We start from the raw sequence: 24,203 nt of genomic DNA, 5'->3' as shown, positions 1-24,203 counted from the left end.
CATCATTCCTCTAAACCTACCCGAAGTGGCTGCTCTATGATTCCAACTCATGTACTCACATACAATGTTTATAAATAAAGAAAAGAAATGCACCTGCTGTAATACAAATAAGGCACCTCTTTGAATATACGAACCTGCTTTGTTGAAGAACCTTTGCAAGAATAGTGATGGTCTGAATGATCTTGCACCATATCAAACTGTTTAAAAAGTTCAAATTTCTGCATAATCTCATTCTCATCCACATACTTTGGAATGACAAATGGTGAACTGGATGGGACAGTTAAGCTTCCTGCAGAAGTCACACTCTTTTGACCATTAGCAGGATCCTGGACCCATGAGACAGGTAACTCCTTTGGAATAAAGGGAAGCAAGGGATCAGGTGAATTATAAACATCATTAATGAGATATGGTTCGGGCATAAATAAAGCAGAATTTGGCCACCCAGACATATAAGCATCTACTCCAGAAGGAAGATTCACTTTCTGCGTTGCTGAAAGCTTTTTCTGGATTGCTGAAACTTTTGAGTAATTTGGACTACCATTGTCAACTGGTTTCTTGCATCTGTGAAGATAAGAGCCACTATAGGATGGTTCCTTTCCAGAAGGCGGCTTTACAGTGCCCAGTAGGTTATGTGACGAATGGCCAGTTGTACTACCAGAACCAGAAGGCTTCTTTTTGCCATTGGAGAATCCCAGCGCACGCCAAGATTTATATTCAGTTGGTTGATTATGGGCACCTTTCTCCATTTGTGAGCTCAAAAACTTTGAACTAGTAGAACCAGCTATTTTTTTCTTATCCTGAGCAAATTCTGGGTGTTGCCAAGGTGATGACAGATCCGCCCTGTAAGGGTGACCAAAGGCATCCACATGCGTTTGCAAACTAGAAGTGCTTGTGGAAATTGATTTGTTTCCAGTTTGAGTAAGTTCCAGCCCCCTGTGAGAATAAGGTGAGTCTGTTCCAGAGGCATCTAATGGGATTGCAAAAGCTGAATGGTTTGAAGTATTTATTGTAGCCAAATTATTTTCTGTCTGAGCAGGACCAGAGAACCAAGGAATTGGAACCTCAACTCCAGGAGGAATATCCATGCTATCAAAATGGGCTTGCAAAATAGCATACTCATACTCACTATCATGTGTTAAATCATCATGATATGTATCCATATACTCATCGCCATCATAAGGAAAATCATTGCTGAAACCTTCCAAATTAAATGAACTATGCAATCCTAGGATGGAACTCTTCTTAGAAGACTGAACTCCATCATGTGATTTAGCCTTTGCTGTATTAATATGACTACACGCAAAATCAGCCAAAGCTTCCTGGAAGGGGGAGAGGGAAGAATGTATTTCTTCAGCATAACTGTATCATAACTAAGGGGGAAAGGGAAAAGGGCCAAGGAAGATAGAAGCTAAGAGGGAGTAAATTATTAGCTAGAATAATATCACAAATATTTGATCACCTTGCCTCTGCTATGTGCATCAACTTTCCTATCAATGAAAATCACATCTCCGGAATCTTCTTCAATGTCAACATTAATTACTTCCGGATGAATAACCTACAATGTATTGGTTTCTTCATCAGTAATGTCATATAAGGGAAGGAACTTTCAGCAAACAGATGTATCAATGCAGGAACAGTGCTAATAGTCAAACAATCCAGATGGATTATCTTTCTATGAGAGGCAAACATAAAATCATTGAAGTTGTTTGAAATAATTATGATGTTTAAATTAACAGACTGCCATTTTTTGGTCAAATATTTCAACAGAACACCATATAAGCAACCTATATTTATCTATGTTTGAAAACTAATAATGAATAAAGACTTAATATGCAAGATAAATGCAACATCTACTGTGTAAAAACCGAAGGACCTAAAAAACCTTGACAAGAAAATGAGAAGCAGAAAACGGAAGGCAGTTATAACACATACAACTTTAGAAGTCTTGCACATGTGGGACCAATCTCCCTATTACAATTGCCAGAGGTATCCCAGGCTTCATTTCTCTATATTTTGAGTCAACCAAGTTATTCCAGGTACATAACACAAGAGTTATATAAACCTTGGCCCACAGAGATAACTGGAAGCAGTCCCTCCAACCGTTGACAGGAAAGCTGTATGTCTGATGCTTTTCTTTTTTAAAAAAAGTAGACTACAGAAAGTTCCCACTTAATTACTGTAGTAATAGAATTTATGAGAGATTTCAGACGTTCTGAAGGATTTTAGCTTTTATTACCTCTTATATACATCACATAATAGTTAACAGGCTTACCTTAGACAACAAAAATGCCTAATAAATAGTGAAGAACAAACTTAGGCCTCATGATTTTGCAGACAAACTACCTTCATATGAATGCACAGAAAGCAAGACCCAAGTAAACCACATTTATGATACAACAGGAACATTTCTCCCCTCCTCTTCTCTTAGTTTTTCTGTCTCTTCTCTACCTTCTTCACTTTCCTTGTGTTTTTCTCCTTACAATAACACAGTAATTTATGATACAAGAGGCACCCTTCACAATTTACTGATGTAATCTGTATCTTCCTAACTGTACTAATGTGCAAACCCATATCATTAAAATTGGGAAGCCAGGTTTGGGTTTTAGGAGCTTGTGGTTTAGCTCAATAAGATGTTAAAAGCAGACCAAATGGAGGTTTATTAGAGTATAAAGGAAAACAATAAGAGTAGAAAGGAAGTATAAGTAACAACACCTAAGACAGATGCATCACGCTTCCACTCACAACTGAAAGAATGCTATTTAACATTGAAAAGGATGACAAGATCATATAGATTCTAAGATCAACTCTGGTTGTTAAGCAAGCCTAGTATGCACCGACACTCCATTTTGAGTGCTATACCCATGTCAAACATGAACAAAAATAGATGCACATCAAAAGGAGCCAAAATACATGTCAGCCATCCAAATGTTCAAAGACCGTACAACCACATTGAATCAGTCAATGAAGTAGTCAGACAGCATACAACCTTCAAAGTCAGAGTTGTCCATCTTGACACCAAGGTCTCCTTATCCAAGAGGAGCATTACGCTTGTGATGATGGTGTATACCTAGCCCCTCGTACCAAGGCTGCATAAGCTACTCCTATTCTAACTATTGTTGCAGCTACTTGATGTATTGGCATATTTTAACCAGCCACAACACTAGGCAGGTCACATTCACACGCAAAATTTTGCCATCTAGGAGGCATGATTGACCCTAAGCTCTAATAGCAAACCATAAATGAACCTACTAGGAGAGCAAAGAGATTTAACTCAAACATAGCAAAGTAAGAAATTTGTCATTATTGAATTGTTAACCACCATCTCATCTAAAAGCTGAAGCTTGTAGTTAGAAAGTTAACTTTATTTTTTATATTATTACTTTTACTCTCAACACACACCCTCACATGTAGCTAGGCTTCACTTTATAACTAGTCCAAAGGCGTGCAACCATATAAATATTAGATTAGCAATAAGGTTTAAACTCAAAACCTTTGCTTGCTCTGGTATCATATCAAACCATTATCCACCATCTCATCTAAAAGCTTAAGCTTGTAGATAGAAGAAGGTGTCAAGGTCTCGAGCCTTAACTTGTGATTTTCTTGAAGATAGAATTGAGAGAATAGTAAAAATAGAGAGAATTTGGGAAGGATCAGACAGAATAAGGGAGAATATCAAAGAGAAAGATAGGGAGATAGACAGGAGAGAGGGAGAATTAGAGAGAACCAGAGAGAGAAAAAGGGAGAATTTCAAAGAAAAGGGAATAACTTTTCAATTAATCAAAAGCATAATCTCGATCAAGGGTTGTACAACCTTATATAGAGGCTATTTCACTACTTTAACAGAGTAGTGTCCACTCCTCTACTAGAGGTAACTGCTCCTAAACTATCCCACGATTGTAAATAAAGCAATAACTAGCCTATTTCGAAGACTAATACAATCTATAAAAATAAAAATTAAAAATTACTAGCCTAGATCGTGACATTCCCTCCCCCAAAGATTTCTTGTTCTCGAGAAATCTCAATGGCTAGTCCTTCATCCCACCCCTGCAACATCTTTGTCGCCTTCTCCTTCTTTCAATCCTTCCATGCACAGTAATTGCTTTTTGCACTGGTGGCCTGGACTGAATTTCTCTCCACACTTGTAGCACAACCTTAGCTATCTCCTCTGATCCATGGACAGGGATTTGGCTAGAGTAGTAACCTTAGGGCTCCATCCTGATGTTGCAGACCCCAAATTCTCTTCTAACTGCTGACTTGTTGACGGTTGAATTTCCGCTAGAAGGTGGTCCCTTTTAAGGATTGCTTCGAAGGCCATCTCTTATAACCTTGCCTTCTCAATAGCCCACTTAACAGTTGCAAGTTGTTGTCAGATCTTGAGAGATTTAACAACAATTCTAGGGAATTCATGAAGAATTCCAGAGAATTGAAGTAAGACGGATAGAAATGAGAGGGAGAATTGATAAAGAGAGAGAGAGATAGAAATGAGGGAGAAATCAAAATGAATTTGAATTCAATTTTCAGCATGCCTCATTACAAGTAATCGGGTCCTTCATATAGAGGATCCCGCGGCCACAACTCTCGCCAAAATAAAGCTTTATTTACAATTGTACCCCCTTCTAGAAATAACTACCCAACTCTCTAATCGTTTACACATGAAGGCCATGCCACTTGCACGATACATTCTCCCTCTAAGTACTTATACTGTGACAAATTCCCCATTGCTTGAGACTTTTTTTGTCCTCAAGAAATGTTGAGTAGGCTAGCTGCTTGGGGAAATTGCCTTAATAAGTCAGGCAAATATTCCTAAGTGTTGTTGTTGTGGAGAAGGTTGGACCACTTCACCAGCACCTATATGATAGGGGCTCCATGCTTGTACAAAACTCTCATGTCTAATATTGAGTTGGGTTCTGTTGTCACATCCATTTCTCTTGACAGTTGAGGTAGGCTGGAAGCCATCTGTTGCGTCCCCACTAACCTTTTGAGTAAAGAGACGTGAAACACCAGGTGAATCCTAGACTCCTCAGGTAGTTGTAGTCTATACGCTACTTTCCCCACCTTAGCTTCAATTAGGTATGACCCATAGTACCTGGGGCTCAATTTGGTTATCTGGCCTCGAGCAATTGTCTTGAGATGGATTGGCCTGAGCTTCGAATATACTTTTTCCCCCACATCAAACTCCCTTTCACTTCTCCTTCTATCTGCATATTGCTTTACGCAGTTCTGAGCCAGCGTGAGTTCTTCCTTGAGCTGCTATAACACTTTTTGTCTTTCTCTAAATATGCCTCCACAATCGCTACTGTAGTATTTCCCCCTACTGCTGGAAGTAGTGGGGGTTGGTAACCAAACAATGCTTCAAAGGGTGACCTCTTGATTGATGCATGGTGGCTGAAATTACACCACCATTGGGCAAGTGAAATCCATTTATGCCACCCCTTAGGATGCAAAAAACATATGCACCTTAGGTACATTTCCACACATTGATTCACCCATTCAATTTGACCATCCATTTGGGGATGGTAAGCTGTAGACATCTTTAGCTTTACCCCTAGGGATCTCATCAACTCCTGCCAGAATAAGCTAGTGAAGATCTTGTCTCTATCAAAGTATCAAGTTGGGAATTCCATGCAGCTTCATGACCTGATCAAAGAAAACCCTAGCCTCTTCTTGGGCAGAATAGGGATGGGTTAAGCCAATGAAGTGTGCAAATTTGGTGAATCTGTCCACCACTATCAGAATACAATTCTTCCCCTCTAACTTAGGTAGGCCCTCAATAAAATCCATAGTTATACTTTCCCATGCATGTGCAGGGATAGACATGGGCTGCAGTAAGCCCGGTGGGGCTACTGTCTCATACTTCAACGGTTGCAAGTATCACAGGCTAATACATAGTCACATACCTTTTAAGCTAAGCCCAATAGAAGATTTGCTTCACCTTGTAATAGGTATTTTGAATTCCTGAGTGGCCTCCCAAGGGTGATTCATGGAGGGAACTCAATATCTTCTTCCTCAGTGTCTCACTACTCCCAATTACCAGCCTCCCTTTATATCGTATCACTCCCTGATTCAATGTGTACTCAAGCTTGTTATTAGGATTCATAATCAACTGCTCCCTTAACTCCTTCATTTTGCTATATTCTTCATAACTACCCTCTACCTCTCGATACCAATTCGGGGTTATAATAGTGAGGGTTGTCGCTTGTCCTTCCTCGTGGCACCTGGAAAGGGCATCAACAACCACATTCTCTCTTTCCTTCCTATATTGTATGATGTAATCCAAACCCATAAGTTTGGCCATCCTTTTCCATTGAAGATGCGTATGAAGCTTCTGCTAAAGTATAAATTTTAAACTCTCATGGTCAATTCTAATGATGAACTGTCCCACTTCCAAATAATGTCTTCACCTCTCTACTGCCATCACCACAGCCAACAACTATTTCTCATATAAGCTAAGCCCCACATGCCTAGGTGACAAGGCTTGGTTGAGATAAGCCAAGGGCCTCCCTTCCTGCATTAACACAACTCCTATTCTCATGCTGCAAGCATTGGTCTCTAGGGTTAAGGTTTTATTGAAGTCGTAAACCCAACACCGGGGTCTCACTCATGGCCTCCTTCAAATACCAAAATGCCTTTTCTGCCTCTGGCCCCCATCTTTCTTCAATAGCTCCATCAATGGCTGGCTTATGAGGCCGTAATTTTTCACAAATCTCCTGTAATACCCTATCAACCCCAAGAAACCCTCAATGCTTTAATGTTAGTAGCTCTAGGCCAATTCACTATAACTATCACCTTTCTCGAATCAGTGCTTACCCCTGCACTTGAGATAACATGCCCCAAGTATTATACCTGCTTCTGACCAAAGGCACATTTAGACCGTTTAATATACAATTGGCAAGAGAACCTCAAAAATAGTCCTTAGGTGTTGTAAGTGTTAGCTGAAGCTTTGACAGTATAATAAAATGTCATCGAAGAAAACTAGAATAAATTTACATAGGAAAGGCTCAAAGACTTGGTTCATAAGTGATTGAAAGGTGGTTGGAGCATTGGTGAGCCCAAATGGCATTGCCAAGAACTCATAGTGGCTATGATGGGTTCGAAAGGCCGTCTTGTGATGTCATTAGAATTCATACGAATCTGATGATATCCTAAACGTAGGTCCAATTTGGAGAAGATGGTATCATTGTTCAATTCATCTAGTAAGTCTTCAATTATATGAATAGAGAACTTGTCCTTGACGGTCAAGACATTAAGTTGATAATAGCCAACACAAAAGCACCATGAACCATTTTTTTCTTGACAAGACGGGCAGGGGATGCATAGGGACTTTGGCTTGGTCTGATTAAGGATTGTTGTAGCATTTCATTAACCATCCTTTCAATTTTAGTCTTCTAGTGAGGGGGATATATGTAGGATCTGACATTAATTGGTTCTGAGTTAGGTTTTAAATTGATTGAGTGGTCAAGGGTTCTTTTGGGTGGTAGGGGGTTAGGCTCTACAAACAGGTCCTCATATTCAACCAAAAGCATATTAAGATAATTTAAGTGATGTACCTCCAATTGGCCTTAGTCTGGAGTGAGTGTAGTTAGCTAGAACTCCCCTTCTTGCTCACTTCCTTCCTCTATCTCCTCCACTGCTTGGATAGAAAACAGTTGAGCTACTTGAGCCCACTTGTGCTTGAGTAACTTTTGCAGCTTCTTCCTTGCAATCATCTTACAAGCCCCCATCTCCCTATTACCAATGAGGGCTATCTTCTTCCCACCCTTCTCAAAGGTCACTTCCATTCTGTTAAAATCAAAGTTGATAGGGCTAACTTGTTTCATCTAATCCACCTCCAACACCACGTCGCAGCCCCCTAGCTTAAGTTATCTCAAATCAGCCTCAAACAACTCCCCTTGCATCTCCCAGCAAAAACCTATGCAAGTTGAGTTGCTTAGCACTTTGTTGTCGTTGGCAACAGTCACTGTTAAGGGTTGGGTTCCGGTAAGCCTATAGTGGAGTTTTTGTGCTCCCATCCAAGAAACTATGGGTGCTCCCACTATCGATTAAAATCATCAAACTGCCCTCCTACACCTTACCTTCCACCTTGATGATTTTATTGTTGGTTAAGCCCTTGAGAGCATGTAACGAAATCTCCCCATTATCTTCCCCTTCTAACTCCTCTATTTCCTCTTCTTCGTCCATTATTCCATCTTCTCCTTCCAGCAAGACTAATTGCCTCTTGCATTGGTGCCCCAGATAATACCGATCACCACATTTAAAACACAACCTGGCCTACCTTCTTTGCTTTATTAATTTCACACTCTAGCCTACTAAGTGATTACCAGGTGCAACCACTATCATCCCTCTTTGCCCCGGGTTTATCCTCGCCATTTGCTTACCATACCCCTTCACCATCGGTACTGTAGGCCTCGTATTGATGCCCTTACTCTGATGTCTTTACTTCTTCATGATAGCTTCTATCATAATTTCTTGCAACCTAGTATTCTCCAGTGCTTGCTCCACTATTTCTGAGTGAAGCATTTTGACCATAGGCCTGACTTCCTCATTTAACCACCTCATGAAGCTAGAGACAAAATAAACTTCAGAGAGGTGGGGGTTCATGTTAACCATTATGATAGAACTCTCACAAAATTGATTGAATCTCGCACTCAAGAAAACGATAGGAATCTCCACTTACAAGAACTACGAACGAAAACAAAACAAAAGAAAGCAAATATCGGCCTATTCGAGAGGGCCATCTCTCCCACGACTTCTGCCAAAATTTTCAGCTCCTCCTCTCCCCTTTCCCCTGCCTTTTATATGCATTCCTTAGTCCGTTGCAACCACGTGAGTTGTTATTCCCCACTTAATTGAATGCGACTCTTCTGCCCTGGAGTCATTTTCCTTGGCTGCCCCTGCTTCTCCCCACCTTTTACGTCGTTGGTAAATGTGATGAAGAGGGGTACTAGCATTACTCCCGCCCATAAGATTCACCTTGTCCTCAAGGTGAAACTTAGGAAATTGATGCAGTGCCTGGCCTTACCCCCAATAGGAATTCCGGTTCTACCTTCATTTCCAGCTCTGCAGTTAGCTGGTCAAGTATATTTGTAGCCTCTTGCACTGCCTTCAGCCTTGCAGAGCTTGGAAACATGAAATACGAGGTGAATTGCACAGGAGGGTGGTAGAGACAGCTTGTATGCCACCTTCCCAATCCTTCTCCATTGTGAAAGGTCCATAAAACTTCGGTGACAGTTTCTCATTCGGCCTAGAAGCCAATGTCTTCCGTCTGTTGGGGTGAATTTTCATATAAACTAATTCGCCAACCTCAATTAAATGTCACGCCATTTTTTATCTGCTATATCTTTCATTCTTGCTTGCGCCCGCAACAATTGGGCCTGCAACTCCACCAAAACTGAATCACATTCCAATAACTGCTATTCCAACACCGAGACAGCTGTTGTTCCTTTCTCAAATCTCAACAAATGGGGAGGTTTACATCCATAGACTATTTGAAATGGAGTTAATTTTGAGGAGACATGGTAAGAAGTATTATACCAATATTCAGCCCAAGGAAGCCAACTACACCACGCCTTTGGTTTGGAGGAAGAAAAACATATGAGGTACGTCTCCAAGGTTCTGTTAAGGACCTCTGTTTAGCCATCGAACTGAGGGTGGTAGGAGGTGCTTCTATTCAACTTAGTGCCTTCCAATCGGAATAGTTCTTCCCAAAAATGGCTGACAAAGATTTTTTCTCTATCGGAAACAATAGGAGTTTGAAATCCCATGTAACCGGACAATCTCTTTCACAAAGACCCCTGCTATGCTGGCTGCTGAAAATGGATGTTTCAAAGCAATAAAATGTCCATACTTACTTAGCCGATCTACAACCATCAAATTAGAATCCATTCCAGCTAATTTTGGCAACCCCTTAATGAAATCCATCAACACATCCTCCCAGACTTGACGAGGAATGGGGAGTGGCTGCAGTAGACCACCCAGAGAGAGTGCCACATACTTATTCTGCTGACACACTGAACATTGGCGGACATATTGATGAATGTCCTGCTTCATCCCAACCCAATATACATTGGCGGACATTCATTTATATGTCTTGAGGAAACCGGAATGTCCCCCAATTTGCCCATCATGTCCCTCCTTTAGGAAGATACAACTTCTCTTTGAATAGCAAATGGCCATCCACCCATGTAAAATTGGGTTTGCTAGAGGGATTAGTTTGTACCTCCCTAACAATATGCTAGAGTTTACTATCTTCCTTAACCTCCCTTTTTAGATGATCCAACTGCAATACTCAAGGAATGATGAGTGCCATCAACACGATAAGGGAGTGGAGGTGTGAGAAGGCATCAGCTACTTGGTTCTCCAACCCGGGGCGATATTGAATCTCGAAATTGTACCCCATCAGCTTCACCACCCATTTTTAACATTCCAAATTGACCACCCGCTACTCTATCAAAAACTTAAGGCTTCGTTGATCAGTCCGAATAACAAACTTCCATCCCAATAGAAAATGTCTCCACTTCCTCACCGTGAATGCGATCGCCATTAACTCTCTCTCATACATCAATTTATTCCGACCAATAGGATTTAGGGCGAGGCTGAAGAAAGCAAGAGGTCGTTGCTCCTACATCAAAACTGCCCCTAACCCATGCCCGATTTGTCTCCACAATGAATTCCTTTGAGAAGTCCGATAAGGCCAACACTTATAGATCTGTCATAGCCCCTTTTAGTGATTGAAAGGCTTGCTCCGATAAGTCATCCCAATAGAAATTATCCTTTCGGAGACGCTCTATCAATGGCCATGCCAATTTGCCGTAGTTCCTCACAAACCTCAAATAATACCCCATAAGGCCTAAGAAGCCTCGGAGTTCGAGTAGAGATTTAGGGTTGGGCCACTCCATAACAGCCTTGACTTTAGCATTATCTGCAGCCACACCCTCTAGTGAAATGACATGTCCCAAATACTCAATCTCCCTCTGCCCATATTGACATTTTTTTGCATTAGCATACAACAGATGAGCTATTAAGACCCGTAATACGCACCTCAAATGCTCCTTGTGTCCTGCCATATTCTTACTATAAACTAGAATGTCATTAAAAAAACCCAGACAAACTGTCTCAAGTGCTCTTTAAAAATCTCGTTCATCAAGGACTGAAATGTGGCTGGTGCATTTGTTAAACCAAATGGCATCACCAAAAATTCATAATGACCCTCATGTGTGCGAAAAACAGTCTTCGAAATGTCATCAAGTGCGATTCGTATCTGATGGTACCCCGATTTTAAGTCCAATTTAGAAAAAACAGCAACCCCATTTAGTTCATCCAATAATTCTTCAATAATTGGGATTGGAAATTTATCGGGGATCATTACCTTGTTTAAAGCCCTGTAGTCCATACAAAATCTCCACCTACCGCCCTTCTTCTTGACCAACAACACGGGAATGGAAAATGGGCTAATGCTCACCCTAATGAAACTTGCCGCCAACATCTCCCGAACCAGCCTTTTAATCTCATTTTTCTGAAGGTGGGGATAACAATAAGGTCGTACACTTACCGGAGGGACCCTCGGTTGCAATGTGATAGTGTGATCCTGCCTCTAGTGTGGGGGAAGTCCACACGACTCCCCAAAGGCTTCCTTGTATTCTGTTAGTAGCCCCTACAGAATGCCAAGAACTTCCACTTTCGCCTCTTTGACTTCAATTGTCAAGCTTCCCAATTCCAGCAACACTCCTTCCCCATTTTCTCGGAATGCCTTCAGCATCGACTTCAAAGTTACTAATGTTTTCCTGAGGCTGGGATCCCCATGCAGTGCTATGGTCGTGCCCCCTACTCAAAACTTCATAACTAATGAGCCCCAATCCACTTGTGTCTCCCCAAGTGTGGCTAACCATTGCATCCCGAAAATAACATCTGAGCTTCCCAGCTCTAATGGCAGGAAGTCCTCGACTACCTCCACATTTTGCAATGACAAGGTCACCCCTTTACATACTCCAACCCCTTGTATCGCCATGCTCGAACCCATGATCACACCATAGCCTCGAGTTTGTGTCCGAATCAATCCCAATTTCTGCACCACGTCAACGACTATGGGAAGCTCCACTATCAATTAAGACCACCACTTCCTGACTTTCTATTTTTCCCTTTACCTTCATAGGTTGTGGAGGTGTTAACCCCACTACTGAATTCAATGATAACTCCATTTCTCCCATTTTGACTGTGTCTCCTAATTCCCCATAATTCTCCCCTACTTCGGCTCCCTCTATGCCGCCTTCTTCTTCTTTTTCCCTTTCTTCTTCATAAATGACCATCACCTGCAACTCCATGTTCTTGCATTTGTGCCCAACCGTGTATTTCTCGTCACAACGAAAACATAATCCCTTCACCCATTTGGCTTGCAACTCACTTTCACTAAGCCGTTTGAAAGGAGGGTTACTCCACTTTTCGACTACCGGAGGCCGGTATGAGGGAGCGGGGCTGGGCGACACCAATTTTGGGAAAGGAGGCGAAGGTGGCAAAATCGCCACTCGCTAGTAAGTTGGAATCAGGGTTGAAAAGGCCTGACCTTTACTTGGGCCTGATTCGGAAGTACCTCCACGGATCACTTGATTCCGTTTCTCAATCCGTTAGGCTAGGTCCATCATTTGCTCCAGGCCCATAGGCCTTAACACCCTCATCTCAACATTGATGTCCGATTTCAACCCATTGATAAAGTGCCTTCCAGCATGTCTTCCAGCGGCGATGCCTATGTCTCGACGCAAAGGCAGTACTCCTTGACGGATCCCCACTGCCGGAGAGCTAGAAATCTCTCATCCACCGTGCCTTTCTGTGTGGACCAAAATCAACTTCTCTTTCATGACCCAAGATTCCATAGAAGAGCATTATAGTAATAGACTTAGCAAGTTGTTAGAAGATCTTTTGTAATGTTGTTACAGCACATGGATGTTGTTATTTTTGTTAGATGAAGCCTATAAAAGGTTGTTGGTAGGAGAAGGGAAAACAAGTTGTTGAATGAATGAAAATCTTATTTCTATCTCTCTCTCTTAATCCTCCTTCCCCTCTCCTGTCTCTCCCTCTCGTTCTTCTTTCCCCTCTCTTTTGTTCTTCTGTTTCTCCCCCCTTCTTCTTCTGATTTTCCCCCTCATTTTTCTCATTAACTCCCCCAAACCAAGCAATACTTGGTTCTAAACCTATCGGATCCTTCTGATTTCCAATCTAATCCTAGATTAAACCTTAGGATCATGACAAATGGTATCAAAGCCACTATTCCTCGGCGGCTTCTTCAATTGATTAATTTTTTGACGAATTGACGTCCATTGTTCGACAGAGGTTGATTATCGGGATTGGAAGGCAAATTCAACTCCGATAATTCCGACAATCCCTTGCTTTGGTTCCGATTGGATTTTAAGGCTGCTGGAATTAATTTCAATGAAGCAATTTTGACGCTATAGGCCGCGATTGTTGGCGATCTAGGAGCGAAGTAACATCTGACCGATTCTCAAGGAGTTACGCGATTGAGGCAGCAGGACTTGAGACGATCCAAGTGATCCGGTGAATCCAACGGAATCGAAAGTCCTAAAGCTGGTTGATCGCGACTGTGGTAGGTTGTTTATAGCAGCGAGTTCAGTGTCATAATTCTGGTAACGGAACCGATCGATGAAGGTGCAGGTCCTGTCGTTCACATCCAGTTCAACTTGCGGGTGTCACGAAACTGGTCGAGTTGCAGGGAGCGATTGGGAAGCTAAGGTACAAGCGATCATGACTTGTGATCTGGAAGATGTCATGAACCTAGGGTTCATAACGGGGCTGGATTGGCAATCGGAAGAATCCGATTGAGTAGAACTAAGAACAGGAAGTTTAGAGGGATATTTGGACAGAAATGGGGGAAGGATGCAGAGAGAAATGAGGGAGAGAAGTTGAGAGAAAATGAGAGAGAATCAGATATTCATTTAATCAATTCAAGCATATCCCTTCCTACAGCTGAGGCAATATATATATAGCCTCACTTAGCTACCAAACAAAACTCTCTAACCAACTAAGCTACAAGACAAAAAAGGAAAATAACAGAATAACAACACCCATGTGCTGTAACCGAATTACAAAGATACCCCCTAACTATAATTGTAACTCAATTACAGCTTTGCCCCTATAATACCCAAGATCGTGACAATTTCCCCCCCTTGAAATGTTTCTTATCCCCAAGAAACTTATTACCACCTAGCCGTTGCTTCTTTATCCAATGCCCATCTTCACCCAACGGTTTCTTCTTCGCTTTTCCTTCTTCTTTTTTTTCCCTTTTCTTTTACCTTCTCTTTTCTTTCTCCTCATCAGCAACAGCATTATGTCTTGCTGCCACACCAATTTCAGCCATCCGCCTCCTCCTTAGTGCTGTCAAAAATGGTTCCAAATGTGCCATCAATCCTACAACCCCATCCTCCAACTCTTCTTGTTGCAATGTCACCTTTGCTTTGTCTTGTGTACCCGTGTCAATGACATACATGTGGGATGTTCCGAGCAAGGTGGCCAGTGCAATTCTTTGTTTCTTCTCTTTAGACTCCTTATTTTGCTGTTTCAGGAGATCAATAGCATTAAGAGTCTCAGCACTAGTAGTAGTGCTTGAGATACTGTCCATTGATTAAGTGTCATCCTCCACTTTCTCCTCCCCAATCTTTTCTTCCATATACTCCTCAGCCTTCTCCATAACCGAGACCAAGGGAGTAGTATGTTTAGACCCTTTCATATCTTCAGTAGAGGCCTCCTCTAGTGGAAATACTTTTACTTGCTGGTAGCTAGAGTACACCAAGAATTTACCTTCAGCAAGGCTGTCCTCCTTTAGCTGCTCCACTTTAAGGAATTCCTCCTTGTTAAAACTTCCATGATAGTCATCAAAGTATTCCGCTGGAAAGTTATAATGATACTTTTTAATAAGTATCATCGCAAATTCTTGCAGCTTCTCGCGGAATATTCAACCGAATTCCTTGCACTCTTCATGTATCACACTTCTTGTTCCCTTGTCAACTTGGCTGATCCCCTTCTCTTGTTTCCTGTTGCTGCCAACCGAAAGTGCAGCCTTCTTTGGCTGCCATTGAGGCTCCATTCCAGCTGTAAGTGAAGCATTCTACTTCATGTATGCACTCCGTCCCTTAGCTTCACTAGTATGACAACCCATTGGATATGCAGCACTGGTCTGCTGCAATTGAGGTTGCTCTCTTGGTTGAAAATTAGCCACCAAAAATGCAACATCATTCAGCTGCAATTGAGACCCCATTTCAACTGAAAATAAAGAATTTTTCGCTGCAATTGAGGCTCCCATAGTCTCCTACATGCACTACTCCCCTTAGCTGATTTTTTACAATCAGCATACTTTGAAAACCAAGGAGCTATATACATACTGCTCTTCTTCCAACAAGTTATCCCAAAATTCAAAGCCAAAATTAACCTTTGTTTACCTTACTAGCAGCCTAGGATTTGATTGGAACTACCGCCAAAAGAGCGCTGGAATTCACAGCCAAGAATCACCCCTCCAAATTCGCCTTCCACAATCCACTCCCAGCTGCTCCAAATCTCAAGTTTCTGTTGTGCAAATACTTCCAGAACTTGATTGAATCGGTTCGCCCCCCCTCTTCTTGATTGACCACAGGAACTCGGAAAAAAAACAGAAGCAATTCACCCTGTTGTTCCACTTTAAGGTTTCACCACCGCCTAAGTATGTTGTTGATCCTAGTAGTAAGGAAGCAGGAGGAACGATGTTGAATCTAGAGTATATGACGTGGTTGCGATCGGATCAGCTCCTTCTTGGCTGGTTGTTCTCAACGATAGATAAAGAAGTACTAGCGCAGGTAATACACTATGAGTCATCAGCTGAGGTATGGCCTACACTTGAAAATTTGTATTCAAGGCAAACTATTGCTAGGTCGTTTCAACTTAAGCAGCAGTGTTACGACTAATTAAGAAAGATGCCTTGTTAATTAACAACTATATTCTCAAGATTAAGACAATCGAACATTCGTTAGTTGCTATAGGTGAACATTTGGATGACAAAGAATTGCTTCTTGCAATTCTTAATGGTTTAGATCATGACTACAAAACTGTAGTTAGCTTGGTGACGTACCAGATAAATGATGTAGATCTAGATAAGGTCCAGTACTTGCTATTAATGCATGAACAGAGGTTAGCCTCTAAAAACTTACCACAGTCGACGGTTAATTTTGACTCAGTCACACCGTCTATACAAGTTAATTTGACTGATTATAGTCAGAAAGGAGTTAATAATTTTCAGCATATGAGAGGAGGTCACAATCAAATAGGAGGTGGTTTTGGTACACGAGGAGGACGCGGCCGAGGCCGTTAGTCTGGTAGACGCTTTTATTGCCAATTGTGTGGCAAACCAGGGCATCTAGTTGATCGATGTTATCATCGTTTTGATAAAAATTTTCAGAGGTTATCTAGAACTTTTCCAAGTCAGAACAGTTTTGGTAATTCACCAGTAAATCAACAGTTAGATTCTAGAGCTTATCTAGCCTCCCTAAGTGACTCTAATGAGGTCTCAATGAATGATGTTGGTTCAGTCCAGAGTGCTCACTATACTCATTTTCCTCAACAGCCTTTAGACCGTCAGCCATCTATTTCAGATCAATCGTGGTTTGTTGATTCTAGAGCAACAAATCACATCACCACTAATCTTCAAAATCTCTCGTTGCATACTCCTTACAGTGGTGGAGATAAAGTGTCTATTGGAAATGGTTAGAAATTATCAATCTCAAATGTTGGCCTTGGACAGTTGTATTCTCATTCTCAGCCTGTCTTACATTACCTTACCTAATGTTTTACATGTACCTAACATGCGGAAAAATCTAATCAATGTCTCTCAATTAACTAAGGATCATGATCTTGTTGCTGAATTTAATTCTCATTCTTGTGTGATTAAGGACAAGAATATCGAACAAGTACTGTTCAGAGGGCAACTTAAGGATGGGCTATATCAACTGAATTCAACTTTTGCTTCTGCTGATTCCAGGCTTTCAGCTCATTCTTTTCGTCCTAGATCTTTTGTACACGGTACATCTCCTTCATCATGTAATAATTTTTCTTTTCAGAGTTATAAACAGTTAGCTCCTTCTAGTTCAAGACTGACTACTACTGTAAATGTGAATGTTGCCCAAACTAGTAATGTGTGCAAGCAGTGGCATGCAAAACTTGGGCATCCCTCACTCAATGTAGTGCGATTGGTGTTGAATAAAATTCAAGTTCCATTTTCTTTGTCCTCTCTTTCTTTTTTGTGACTCTTGCAAAATTGGTAAGCTACATCAACTTCCTTTTTTTCTGATTTTGAAATCACAGCAGTTAGACTACTTGAACTGGTCTATTCTGATCTATGGGGACCTTCTCCCACTTTATCAACGAAAGGATATCGTTACTACATTATCTTTGTTGATGCCTACACTCGCTATACCTGACTATACCCTCTAAAGTTAAAATCTGATGCTTTGTCTGTCTTTACCACCTTTCACAAACTCATTGAACTTCAGTATAATGCTAAGGCCAAAGCTTTAGAAATAGTTAAATGGAGGGGAGTTTAAATCCTTGCTACCTTATTTATAATTGCATGGCATTCAACCTCGTTTTACCTGCCCTTATATGTCTAAGCAGAATGGTGTAGCTGAAAGAAAACACCGTCACATAGCTGAAATGGGGCTCACGTTGTTCAATCATGCTACTATGCCTCTTAAATTTTGGGTTGAGGCTTTTCAAACTGCAGTTTATCTTATAAACTTGCTTCCTTCTGCTCCTCTCCAGTTTCGCACACCAGTTGAGATGCTATCTCTTAAATCACCCTCTTATTTGCACCTTCAGCCTTTTGGTTGCGCATGCTTTCCCTATCTTCGTCCTTATACCAAGCATAAGCTCAATTTTCATTCAACCAAATGTATCTTTATTGGGTATAGTCATGGGCATGCTGGTTATAAGTGTTTTGACTCTTCTGGTCGTGTATATGTTTCTCGACATGTTCTTTTTAATCCAGATGAGTTTCCTTATCCTAGTTTGTTCCAGTCTACGTCTTCTTTATCTGGTGTTACTTTTATTGCCCCTGATCGTCCTTCTACTTTGTTCTTTCAGTCATTTCCTGTTTTTCCTTCCTTTGCAGTAGCACAACCTCTGGGTTCTACTTTCTTACCTTCTTCTTTACCTTCTATAGCTTTACCTTCTGCTGCTTCTTCTTCTCAGCCTTTACTATCTAACATTCAATCTTCTTCTCTTGTATCCTCATCATCTTTATCCTCTCCTTCTTTGGAGAAGTCGCCTCCTTTGTTATCTAAACCATTGTTATCTCCACCAGCTTCTCGTGTTCCTCAATCGTCTATCCATCCTTCTCATGTTCCTAAACCTTCTGTTCATCCTATGCTCACCAGGTCCAAGGCTAAACTTCTTCCCATATCCTCTCCTCATGCCTTTGTGAGCTCTTTGGAACCTACCACTGCTTGTGAGGCCTTCTTAGATTTACAATGGGTCGAGACTATGGAAGAAGAGTATTCTGCTTTACGACGTAATAACACATGGGATTTAGTTCCTTTCTCTAAAAACATCAATGTTATTGGCTGCAAGTGGGTTTTTCGGATAAAGTTCAAGGCAGATGGTACAGTGCTTCGTTGCAAAGCACGTTTGGTTGCCAAGGGGTTTTATCAAAATCCAGGTATTGATTTTTTTGAGACTTTCAACCCTGTTGTTAAAGCTCCAACAATTAGAGTATTGTTTTCTCTGGCGGTTGCTTTTGGCTGGGACATTCAACAACTTGATGTCAACAATGCTTTCTTAAATGGTGATTTGAGTGAGGATGTTTTTATGTCTCAACCAAAAGGATTAAAGAATTCTCAGTTTCCTACTCATGTTTGCAAGATAAAGAAATCCCCTTATGGATTAAAACAGGCACCTCGGGCCTGGTATACCAAGCTGAGATTTGCTTTACAGTCTTGGGGTTTCAACAGGCCAGTTTCAGATGACTCCTTGTTTATTAAGAAGGCTGCTTAGTTTGTGTCGTTTGTTTTGATCTATGTTGATGACACACTGGTTCAAATCCCACAGCCCTTAAAGTTTGTATTCAGGATTTGAATACTCATTTTGCTCTCAAAACCTTGGGCTTTGTCAGCTATTTTCTTGGTTTTGAGACTCACCGTATCACAGATGGTCTTTACCTCACTCAAACTAAATATACAATTGATCTATTAAAGAAAGCAGCCATGTTGGATTGTAAGCCTTGTGAGACTTCGATTAACATAGCAGAATCTTTAACTGATGAGGGTGAATCTTTCTCTAATCCTTCTCTTTATCACACTATCTTTGGATCCTTGCAATATCTTACCTATACTAGACCAGATATTGCTTTCATTGTTAATAGGCTCAATCAGTTCCTAAGCAGCAACATTGGATTGTCTGCAAGCGTCTGCTTCAATATCTTAAAGGTTCTCTTGGTTTGGGATTATTCTTCTCTTCTTCCTTGATTGATCTCTCTCTCACAGTACACAGATGCCGATCATGCCAGCTATAGGGTTACTCACAAATCTACCAGTGGGCTTTGTGTGTTTATTGGCAGTAATTTGATTATATGGAGTTCCCGTAAGCAGTCGGTGGTAGCTAGGTCAATGGGAGAGGTTGAATACAGAGCAATTGCTCTGGGTGTAACTGAGATTATGTGGTTAAAATCCTTATTTTCTGAGCTTGGCTATCCCTGTGCTCATGTTCCTGTTCTCTGAAGTGATAATCTTGCAACTAAAAGCATTGTTGAGAATCCGATTTTTCATGCTCACACTAAGCATTTGGAGGTTGATCTTCATTTTGTGCGGGAGAAAGTTGAGAATGGGGAGGTTGAAATTCGCTATGTTCCTACTAACTATTAGGTTGCAGATGTTTTTACTAAAGGCTTAGCAAGAAGTCGTTTTCAGCTTTTACGAGATAAGTTGCATCTAAGGATATCACCTATCTCGAAGCCAGGACTTCCAGGACCTTCTCTCAAATTAGCAGTCAAGGAGTAGTTTCAATTGAGGGGGAATGTTAGAGGATGTATTTGTTGTTTTGTTGTTGCTTATTATAAAGCTTATTTGTTGTTATGTTTGTTATAACTGTTTCTATACTTTGTATTAGCATCATGATTAGGCGCGTTAGCTAGGCTTCTCGCTAGATATAAATCCAGCTTAGTTTGTTGTTTTACTTAATTTTGTATTCTTGATTCACCGGTGAATATTGAGAGTTGCTTTCTTTTCTCTCTTTATTTTTGCCCTAAGTTTCTTTTAAACTTTCGGATACTGCTTCAGTAGGGAGTCTCAACTTCATTTCTATATGTACCATGTTTGCCATAGAGAAATAATTTTCTAGAGATCCTAACTTCCACCAACTGATGAAACTTTTGCTTTGATTGTACTAGCCAATATCTTGTTAACACTAAAAAGCATAACATCCTTTTCTTTATGGCTTCACACATCCTCATGTTCTTTCATTTGATAGTATTTCAACTAGTTACGTAAACATGTTAGACTCTCATTAGATGTATGTCATTGTGTTTGCCTTATAGTGCATTTTGGATAGGGAAATGGAATGACAATGAATGGAAGAGGGTTTTCCTCATTTGAGAGAGAAGACAGTAATGGAATGGAATAGAAAATCATGAAAACAGTTCCATCCATTCTCCTCGACACCTTATTTTTTTGTCCCCCCAAATTGGGAGAGAATAGATGGAATGAAAATGGACAAAAAACTCAATTTTGTGTGTTGACAACATTGATCTTAACAGTTTTTTGGAAGTTCAAATTCTTCACACTACCTTCCCATTAAGAGAGTATATAGTTACTTGTTTGATATCCTTCCATTCCATCCAATTCCTTTGATATCCCAACCAAGGAGAAACCTTTACTATTACTTTGCATCTCCCACTCTCCCAAAAGAGGAGAAATTGTTTTACATTCTATTCCACCCATTTCCACTCCATTCCGTTACTAACTCCTCCCCAAACATCAAAAGAATAGGGCATTGGATGGAAAGTAAGAGTCCATTTCTATTTCATTCCATTACTATTGTCTATCTCAAACAATGATTACCCTCTTTGAACCATTTCCATCATTTCTATTTCATTCCACTACTAATGTCTCTCCCAGATGATGATAACCCTCTTTCAACCAACCATTCCATACTCGTCTTAACAATCGCACTGAAAAATGAGGGATTTTTTCCAAACAAACATACTCCACATCTGAATTTACTTATCTGGGTTTTACATTTAACCAACTTGAATTATTTCCAAACACCACGCCCTTTTATAACGATGCTAAGTTAAAGAGATGAAGTAGACTAAAACTACACAAGACCCCTAATTCATGAAAGATGCACTGTTATCTACACAAATTCGCCAATACTGAATCCAAATGGACCAAAGTCGACTCTAGAAAATACATTAACAAGCCACATCATGATCGCTATCTAACATTACACGAACACACTTGCTACCACTGACCTGAATGTTATCGTCGGAAGAATCAAAAGTAACTCATGGGTCGTGGTCCTCAATCGACCACGAAATGAACGCGCCCGTCAATCAGATACACCAATTAAATAGAGAAAATCTCGAAGCAAGAACCGATGTTTACCTCTTTCTGCTTAAGCGATTTGGGCTTCGTAGTCCAAGACCCGGGCGGAGAGATTTCAACGACGTCCGGTTCCACATACGACGAGCTACTCCCAGGAAACACTCTCTTCCTGCACCGATCGCCGGACAAAATCAAGACACGAAACAAAGACACGCACAGGAAAATAAGAGAATCGGAGATAGAGAAGAGGACTTGGATTGATGAGGCATGTATCTGGCGAGCGACGGCGGCGACTCCATCGATGAAACTCCGACCCACTGCACGAGAGAACGAAGACGCCCTAGGGCTTGGCTTGCTTTCTCAGCGATCGCGATCACAATTGGTCAATTTCCTCTCTGCGTACGCCTCTCCGATCCATTAAACAGTCTTGATACAGAGAGAAAGAGCGCCTGCTCCTTGCTTAGGTTAGATTTTGATAGAATATGAGAACTTTACATCTTCCGCCTTTATTCATGGGAAGAGAGAGAGAGAGAGAGAGAGCCAGCGAATCTTTACGCACTGTTCAATCGTACTGACAAGCTATTCAATCAATACATATATCGATTATCGACATCGTAAACATAAACCTCCCTTTAAAAATCCTTAATTCCCCCTTAATTACATCCCTAATCTCTTTCCCCCCAGGCACAATAATTTATATATTATTATTTATAGATTACCACTGATTGCGAGGTTGACCGGGTCACTTTACCCTTATACTTGTCTGAATCTGCGGTTGTGCCATCGCGTCTGCACGCCGTTGGATCATCCCCATCGATAGCATCGGATAATCGTAGCTGTTGCTGGATCGGCGATCCTGACCGTCGAAACAGGGAACGTGTTTCGCGGGGGAGGGCCTTGGGCCCCACGCCTGCACGGAAGCCACGTATGCAGAACCGGATAAAGGTCTGGCTTTATCCTATTTTCCACGCCTGGGCAGGAAGATTGCCCAATTTTAATACAATAATGGTATTGATTTTCATTTTAGTAGAAATGATCGGTAATGATGTAATAGTTTATCTAAAAATAAAAATATTTTATTTGTATTACATATTTATTTAAAATATATAAAAAAATAAAATTTATTAGGTCTTTTTTATAATTTTTAAATAAATACATGAATTATCACATCATTGTTGATTGTTTATATAGGAGATGAATAGTATTATTTATTTTAATATTTTATAATAATCTTTTGTAGATAGTCGGTGCCAGTAAAGTGTCTGCCCCATTGACCATAAGGAGTCTAAAGTTGCATTTACTTTTCATGGCGAGAGAGATCATTAAAGTATACTTCAAAAGTCTAGATTTTATTCATAAGGGCAAATTTTTATATATTTTTTTACTATTAAGTTAATATTTAAATAAATAAATAACATTAAATCTTTATCTTAATACGTTTAATTATTAAGATTCTATTTTTAACTAATAGCGTGGCCCCATATTATGCACTTATAGAGGTTAATAGTATTTTAATTAAATTGAATAGGTCAAAATTATTAATTCAGTTTGATTTATGGGTCAGGTTAACTTAGTTTTTAAGTTTGATAAATTTTAATTTAGTTTTTTTTATCTTTTTTAGTTTAATCTAAGCATATATTTAGTCCATTTAATTTAGCTTTGGATACATATTCAATCTATTTGATTTGAACAATTTAGTTAATCAATTACTAAATCAAACAAAATCTCACCTATACGTATGTGAGTCAAAATAATAAGATATTTCAAATAAATACTCACTCAATGATATTTAATGGTCATGTTTTAGTTTTTTGTTTTTTAAACAAAAATTTAAATAAAAATAAGTTTTGGTATCGTGGTAATATTGTTTTCAAATTTTATTTTAATTGAGAGATTTTGAGTTCAAAACAAGTTGACAATAATGATTTTTTTTAAATATATATATATAGATGGTATTTTGAAAAATTAATTTATTGATGAAGTATTTACTTATATAATGTAATAGACATAATTATAACACCAAATCAATATTATTTACAAAATTCTCAAGTGATACTTAGACTTATGATAATCTCAAATTTGTTTGCTAAGAATCCAACAAAACACATGCTATGCTTTATTTATTAGGATAAATGTTGAGTTTTAGCTAGTGAGACACGTAACACATCCTGATAATTGCAGCACGAGCTAAAATAATTAATTTTTAAAATATAAATGAACATTAGATGGATTTGTATTGGACTTATGTGTGGATATTTTAAATTTTATGAGAAATTTCAAATTTGTTCGCTAGTTAATAAAAAATATAACAAGATACATATTGGATTGTCCAGATCTAATTTCGGCCCTCTCCTCAGCTCTAATCTTGGCCCTCCCTTCAAGCCCAACATCGGCCCAGCGACAGCATGTCATGGTATCATTATAACTCTCATTGAGTATCCACGCGGCCGCCTCAGATCTCATCCTCATTAATGGTGGATCTCATTCACATTAATAAGGGTCATTTTGCTACCATGCTATCACCCGAGAATCTCCATTGACGCTGGATAGCCAGTTTCACCACCTACAAACGCACGACGTATGCATGTAAGATGATGTATTCTCATTCTATATCAACAAGCTAATTTCAGAGCCAGTGTA

The 24,203-nt window shown here is 40.1% G+C and overlaps 1 protein-coding gene across 4 annotated transcripts in view; it reads right to left on the bottom strand.

The window, feature by feature from the left end:
- The window catches only part of LOC127791957 (probable ubiquitin-conjugating enzyme E2 26), a 56,399-nt gene extending 34,232 nt beyond the window's left edge, over positions 1 to 22,167 (bottom strand). The window contains exons 1-4 of one of the 4 annotated variants that reach the window (XM_052322190.1): positions 21,816 to 22,167; positions 21,624 to 21,732; positions 1,460 to 1,555; positions 135 to 1,319 (exon numbers count right to left, since the gene is read on the bottom strand). In XM_052322190.1, the coding sequence (XP_052178150.1) occupies positions 135 to 1,319; positions 1,460 to 1,555; positions 21,624 to 21,732; positions 21,816 to 21,862 (1,437 nt within the window). In that variant the 5' untranslated portion in view covers positions 21,863 to 22,167. The remainder of the gene's footprint in view (positions 1 to 134; positions 1,320 to 1,459; positions 1,556 to 21,623; positions 21,733 to 21,815) is intronic. The other 3 variants (XM_052322191.1, XM_052322192.1, XM_052322189.1) reach the window with 3 other exon arrangements.
- Between the last annotated feature and the right edge of the window lie 2,036 nt (positions 22,168 to 24,203).

Source organism: Diospyros lotus, chromosome 15 (genome assembly GCF_014633365.1).
Source record: "Diospyros lotus cultivar Yz01 chromosome 15, ASM1463336v1, whole genome shotgun sequence".
NCBI lineage: Eukaryota > Viridiplantae > Streptophyta > Magnoliopsida > Ericales > Ebenaceae > Diospyros > Diospyros lotus.
Note: the sequence above shows the minus strand (reverse complement) of the source record. Positions and strands in the feature narration are given on the sequence as shown.